The sequence below is a fragment of the Hippichthys cyanospilos genome, chromosome 22 (genome assembly GCF_059441005.1).
Source record: "Hippichthys cyanospilos isolate Australia breed blue-spotted pipefish chromosome 22, RoL_Hcya_1.0, whole genome shotgun sequence".
NCBI lineage: Eukaryota > Metazoa > Chordata > Actinopteri > Syngnathiformes > Syngnathidae > Hippichthys > Hippichthys cyanospilos.
In genome coordinates this window covers 5,838,719-5,845,462 of record NC_142390.1, presented here as the reverse complement: position 1 = coordinate 5,845,462, position 6,744 = coordinate 5,838,719, and the positions used below count along the sequence as shown (strand labels likewise).

The 6,744-nt window shown below is 41.9% G+C and overlaps 2 protein-coding genes across 5 annotated transcripts in view; one reads left to right on the top strand and one right to left on the bottom strand.

Annotated features, from left to right (window-relative positions):
* The first annotated feature begins 96 nt into the window (after positions 1 to 96).
* redic1 (regulator of DNA class I crossover intermediates 1) lies at positions 97 to 3,981 on the top strand. Of its 2 annotated transcripts, none has more exons than XM_088406513.1 (12): positions 97 to 353; positions 422 to 464; positions 536 to 665; positions 755 to 884; positions 1,008 to 1,062; positions 1,887 to 1,983; positions 2,038 to 2,108; positions 2,174 to 2,259; positions 2,323 to 2,468; positions 2,540 to 2,579; positions 2,672 to 2,705; positions 3,393 to 3,981. In XM_088406513.1, exons 1-12 carry the CDS (start codon positions 331 to 333, stop codon positions 3,804 to 3,806), a joined length of 1,269 nt encoding a protein of 422 aa, XP_088262639.1. In that variant the 5' UTR covers positions 97 to 330; the 3' UTR covers positions 3,807 to 3,981. The 2 variants fall into 2 exon arrangements, with proteins under 2 accessions (XP_088262639.1, XP_088262638.1); XM_088406512.1 differs by having other exon boundaries at positions 2,540 to 2,588.
* slc2a13a (solute carrier family 2 member 13a) overlaps positions 3,979 to 6,744 on the bottom strand; it is a 56,723-nt gene continuing 53,957 nt past the window's right edge. For all 3 annotated transcript variants that reach the window (XM_088406506.1, XM_088406507.1, XM_088406508.1), the window contains one exon: positions 3,979 to 5,408. In XM_088406506.1, the coding sequence (XP_088262632.1) occupies positions 5,182 to 5,408 (227 nt within the window). In that variant the 3' untranslated portion in view covers positions 3,979 to 5,181. The remainder of the gene's footprint in view (positions 5,409 to 6,744) is intronic.

Below are 6,744 nucleotides of genomic sequence, written 5' to 3'. Positions count from 1 at the left end.
GAATAAAGCGCTCATTGCCAAAAATGAACAAAACGCTTTTATTTAGCCAATCCACTTCTTGATAAAAGCGCGCGATGATTTCCGGCTCCTGCTATCGGTGTCAGTTAAGCACAACCTACTGCTTTTATGACGTAGATAAACAATAAATTAATACTGTACCACAAAACAAAACCTATTATAAACCTAGAGTCCATGAAATAATCATTAACGAACTTATAACAAAGTTGTAGAGGTCCCGCGCAATTGTACAGTTTTGTAAATAGTTTAGCTAACAGTGACGATAATTTTCTTCGACATTTTTTTTGGTGTGTGCTGACTTTCATATTTAAAATGAACTGGGTTGGTGGTTCGAGGTAAAGTCAAATAATGTTTAATTAAACCCCAATTTAATATGTCGTACTAAAGTTACTTTTCCGTACAGGAAAAGACGGTTTATGCCGAACGACGAAGAAAAACGTCTACGAGTAAGACTATATATTTTTCTTCTTTTCCACTGTCTTAACACGAGTTCACAGCAACGTTTGTTGTCTGTTAGGCCTTCTTTCAAAAGAGGAAAATACAAAAAAAAGTGGAAGATCAGGAAATTGCCACACCTTCTTTTGCCAATATGGACCTTGTGTCACTCTTTATGGCCAACCAAATGGCTGCAAAGAAAGAACATAAAGGTACAAAATATTGTACCCATAAGTATGGCATTTGGTTAATTGGGTGTTACTAAAATACTGGTACTGATCTACTTTATGATGTCTTTTAGATCCTCCCCAAGTATCACTTCTGTCCCCTAAAGGAGGCGCGAGAAAGTTGAGTGGAAAGGCCCTGGTTCTCCCTATGAGTCCAGGCTCCCCATCCCAGCTGAGTTTGGTTGAAATCCATCCTCAGTGCAGGTAGAAGAAGAAAAAAAAGACTCGAGATGACAAAGTTGTTTTCATTATGTTCTAGGGGAAAGCGCAACACTTTCGAAACAGTTGTGTCAACTAAGCCCCCATTCTTTTTTTTTTTTTTTTTAGTGGCCCCGCTGATAGGCTGAAACGGAGTGCCCAAAAAGCATCCAAGAGTCCACAAGTATGTAACAAATCCATTTTTCTATACAACAGGGATGTCCGAACCTTTTCCCACGAGACACACGTAGAAAACGATCAAAAGATGTAAGGGCCGCCATCTTTTTCTGTCCTTAACACTCAGAACCAAAAACTGAATTTTCAAAGCACTTACTTGGAATCATTCATATAAAGTGTTTACAATTTGGACCTTGATACGGAGCAGAGTGGAGGAAACTCTTTTTGCCTGTAAAAAAAATGTATTAGCTTTTAAAACTAATTTTAGGGTTTTAAAACACACTTTGCAAACTATACACATCCCAAAAAAAATTGGTATAGTCTGAAAATGGTATAGTCTGTCTTTGTAGTCTCTGTGACAAGACGGTTACACTTTAACTGGTCTCTACCGCCACCTACTGTCTTGATGTGGAACACAAGTCATCAAAGAAATTTGTTTGCTGACATAGTTAGACCGCCGCTCAATAGAATGTTGCAAAAATTGCAGGGAAATCAATGTTATAAATCCTATTAAAATGCATCTCAAAAATTGTGATTATAATGCTTTTAATTTTTCATATTTTCATATTTCATATTCAATATTTTCATATTTTAATGTTTTTTTTTAAATTTTACACGTTTTAATCATCTATTGGAAATTTTAGCTCCCTAGTGTTTTTTTCCCCATTGATTCTTTCATGTTATCATAAAAAAATCCAAGGAATTTCCATAATTTGTAACATAATTCCACAAGGGTTAAAAAAAATCTATTTTAACTGTTCTGATTGTGGTAATAAGTCAGGTAACGGAATGTTGGGGGAAAAACATTACTAAAAATGTGTTTGCCTTAAGCTGTCACCAGTTGAAGAGCGCTCCACAGACAACAGCGTAGCAGATGAGCCGCCGTTTCCCTTCAGCGGCGTCCACTTGCCATCAACCTCTTCCTCGGGTACGTCTCTTCATTTTCACATCCAGAAATGACACATTGGATTTGTCTTTGCAGTGGGGATCTTTCAAACCCAGCTACGGTTCGACTGGTTGTTTCCACCTGAGGACACAACGGACCAGAGCTTGGTATTTTGAATACTAACGAGGTATCGATCGGTATATCCCATGCTCATAATTCACTATTATTTGAGGCCTTTCTTAAGCCTGGAGTTCCAGAAGGCAGCGGCTGGTCACCGAAACCGAGCGGATCCTCAGTAGTTCTCTTCGGAACTCCAGAGTGAGAAGGATTTGATCTCTCAAAGTGAAAGCAAGCAAGTAATACGTATTTGCGTCCCGGCAGTACCCCAGATCCAAGATCTGAAGACATCTTCAGACACTTCCCTCGATTTGACCCCACTCTGGACTTGGCAGCACCGACGCGGAACGAGGAATCAGTTGATGAGGACGTCTTTCAGGGATTTACTCAAGATGAATACGAAATTACTGGTAAAGATCCAATGATAATATTCACATCTTTTACGGCGGGGAAGTTCAAACATTTCATCTTCAATTTTTAGATTGTTATTCCTGGACCGAAAGACCGAAGATTCATCTCAAGTATGAAACGTCAGTCAAAGTTTTAACCCCAAAGTAGGTTCAGATGATCCAAGTATATATGCATTCATGTGTATCGCATTTGTTTGGACCAGAACCTTCCCTGAGACGCAGTCCGATGGAGTGCAGGTAACCTAAACGACACTGCCACCCAGTGGTCATTTATAATAAGGCAACACAGGGACGAATTCAAGCAGGAAGTCAATGCACCACTATAATGAGTCTTATTGGATATTTTTATGCACGCTCTGTGAAATATATACTTTTAAACAAAGTATGCCCTAGCCAGTGCAAGTATTTTTGAATGGGGCACTCTGTGTGTGATTTGTAAAATTTCAGACCCACTACACTTGTCATGTTATCAAGGCACATTTCATCCTAACCAGTTTGCGGCTCATCTGCCAGAAAATTGCGCCGCCGATACCAAAACAAAGGCGTTTTGTAAAATGCTGATTCTTGTTCCATTCCATCTGCTCTTAATTTGAAAAGCAAAACGTAGCATTGTTACTGTAGATCTGCCTGCGGAAACCCTGTTCAAATCTCACATACCCCCCAATTGAGAAGCAATGTTTTATGTCTAATTCCTTCGCAGCCCCCCCAAGTGTAGTTTGAACCTCAGGAAGTCGAGCCTCTCATTCAACACATTCCTCCCTTCATCCATTATGCAAATGCACTTAAGTTTGCCCCCCTGCAAGCATGCCCGGAATACCCAATGGGGGTGTTCACCAGCTTCCTCTTGCAAGAGGGCTTACCTAGATTCAGACTATATAACTTATTTTATGCCACTTCAAAGTGAGTTTTAAAATTCTTTGACAGGATGAAGAATGCCACCGTCAAAATCGAGCCCCAGCCAAAAGCCCGGAGACATGCGCATGCAAGAAAGCACCCATTGAAAAAAGAGATGAAGAAACGCAAACCATCCACGAGCCCACTTGCCAGAAATTTGATGTTGCCATTCAGTGCAGCCTCCTCACAGACCCTTCACCTGTTCTCACATTACTGCAAAAAGCCACCAGAGGGCGCCCTAGCTGCACAGAAGCTTCTGCGAAAACAGGGGAGAACCAAGGAATCCAACGCTTGCGTCTTTTGATTAGCACTCAGGAAAGATTCAGCAAAATCCCTTTGATGGAGTTCTCCTCAGTCGGCATGCAACCGAGCTTCCCGGAAGAAGAAGAAATCCCAGATGAAGCAGAGACCACCGGGGAGGAGGGAGAACAATTCAGGAAGTAGCCGACATCTTGCTCCTGCTGATGAGAGAAAGCGCATGAAAGAAGACACCTGTTCCATACACGTTCTCCATTTAAACATTCTATGGTTGGAAAGCATGTTCCGTTCAATGTTGTTCTTTGTTTTGCCTAAAGCACCTGTTGTCATAGCAACGCTGAAATAAAACCCCAAAACGTTACTGATTCACCGCTTTATTACTTTCCCCTTATACACTCACACACACTCAGATATTTCTCGTAATAGAATATAAGCTCTAGCAAAAACAAGACGATTATACTATACATCACCGTCGGTCTTTCTCTACTTTGGTCGAAAAGGTCACGTGAAACACTACATTATACACAACTGTTACGTGTGTGAACAGTGCTGAACACAACACAAAAGTGCAGCTTCAAAAACAATCACTAAAAGTATCCGGGCACCAATTTCACAGTGTGGAAACGGAACTTAAATCTATTTAAGTACAAAATCCTTTTTTTTTTTTTTTTTTTTTTTTTACCCACGTTACATTTTGATTATAAACAAATCATGACTGCCTTACTGAACGACAATGAAAAGTAAAATGCATTCAATTAGATACATCCTCAATTAGTCGTACGCTGGCTCCCTCTGTTGGTCGGTGAAAGAATCACTGACAAAAGTATAAACTGCATAATGTTCCATTGAGCACAGTTCAGTTGTATTTAACTTCATTATATTGGCATTTAATCTTTAAGAACTGCTTGGAAACATTTATTTAGGAATGATTTAACATCGAATACATTCGAAAGAAATTTTAACCTTGATTCAACTGAAAATTCAAGTGCAACAAGTTCACCATCAAAACAGGTGTACTCTCACACGTTTACAACAGAATACGCCAAATCCTCAGCAAGACATTCGCATGAATTTGATCTGTTTGTATATAAGACGGCGGTGGAAGACGGAAAATCAAAAATCACAACGCACCAGCAAAAGCCCCCTTGAAAAAAAAAAAAGCACCGTCACAAAAACACAGGCGGGAAGAAATGAGCTCTGGCATGTTTGCTGCTACTAGTTTGGAGGTGCCCACTCTCACTACATCTTTGTAAAAATAGAAATTGTGCGCTACTCCAAATGAAAAGACGAGTGGCGAGTGCGCCTTGCTACAAAGCTTGAACGCAAACGTTGATATCCTTTGTGTAGATTTATCGTGTTATCATTCAGCGTGGGCTTTGAGAGCATCGTTTGTTCAAGTGTCCGTGAGGGAGACGCGCCGTCTCTACGTTTGACTATTCTGTCCTCGCTTGACGTAAGACGCGTCTCCAAATTTGGCGCCGATTCAGAGGAGGAGCTGACGGGTAAAACATTCGCGAGGTCCCAGCTCAAAACTAATCAACACCCAAACATCGCGGAACATCTAATCAACGTCGGACGCGTCGTTGTCCGAGAGATGATAGTTTGACCCCTTGACCCGGATGTATTCCACCTGCCGCCCCTCGTCCGAGTCGGACGCGCCGCACGAGCACAGCCGGTTCTCGAAGAGCGCCTCGATCTCCTCCAGGCGCCGAGCTTTGGTCTCGGGCAGGCAGCCGTAGATGAAAAGCAAACCCAGGAAGGCCATGCCACAGTAGAGGAAGAACGCCCCTGGAAGAGACAACCAAATGTCAACATGAAGAACACCCCTCCGCCACCACCTTTGTGGAGAGAAAACATCCTGAGGGCATCTCGGTAGACGGACAGCGAAATACTTCGCAGATGGAGATGCTGATCTCCACTCGGTTTGCACAATGAACACGCTGACAGAAGTTTAATGAGGCAGATGCAATCTCCGTTTTCCCCACTGAAAAGCCCAATGACATTTCCCAGAGTAATTAAGTCGTGAGTCGTGATCATCATAGACGTGCGCCGCGTCAGATAGGACGCCGTGACCGCTCGCCCGATCCAAAATTCTGCAGCAAAATGACATTTTGTGCCTGTGGTCCGAATAGATCAATAGAAAACGAGTTGAGATTATAATCAGGCACCGTTTGATACCAGAAGTGAGTTATCAGCCGTATCTATCAACCATCGGAAAAGAAATCATCCGTGAAGTTATTTGTTATCATTATGTGGTATCTGTCGAAAACGGCATGGCCGTGAGTTTAGAGCAGCTGCGTCTGAATTTCTGCAGTTGGGCTCATTTTCGGTCTTGTATTGGCTAACACGGAAGTGTGAGCTCTGCTGTCCCTCGCGAGCAGAAACTTCAATCTTGGCTGGTGTGACTTCACTATTTTACTGTCTAGCATTGGGCTTCTTTGTAGATTTCTCTAACAACAACCCATTCAGTTATTAGCTATCTCCATCCATCCAATTATAAGCAGGTATTAGCCGTATCATTCATCCGTCCGCCCGTCATGTTTTGCTCAATAATTAACTGTCTGCTTTTTATTTTTCTGCCGTTTCGAGATCAATGATATCCACAGGACCTCTCAGGATGTGTCTCCAATAAGTCTAATAATGGATCAATTTCTTCCTGTGCAAGGGGGGAAATCCCGCTATTGACTTCTGGAGGAAGGATGCATGGTAGGTGTTCCGATGTACATATAAAGGCCGTATATTTGAAATATGCGGTATAGAAGGAAATATTTCTCAGACCCAAAATGTAATACAGTGGACCCCCGAGTTACAGCGTACCTGGTTTACGTTTTGTTCATGTTGCGATGTGGAATACCGAGTGTTTTTGTCCCCTCTTTAAGGTATTTTCCCCGCTTTGCGACAAAAACAACTGCCATGACCCTAGGGGGTTGGCTGTATTTATGTTGTTTTGCCTTCATCTGCAGGCGTTTTTAGGTAATTGCACATATTTTCTGTTGCCATCAATGCCTCCACGCAACGCGTCACTATAATGCTGGTCTGCTATTGGTCGGCCTCACTCGTTTCAAAATGGCGGAACTTTGTTCTATCGCGAGTGGTTACAAAAGCGTGTTTATAGTCATTTTAC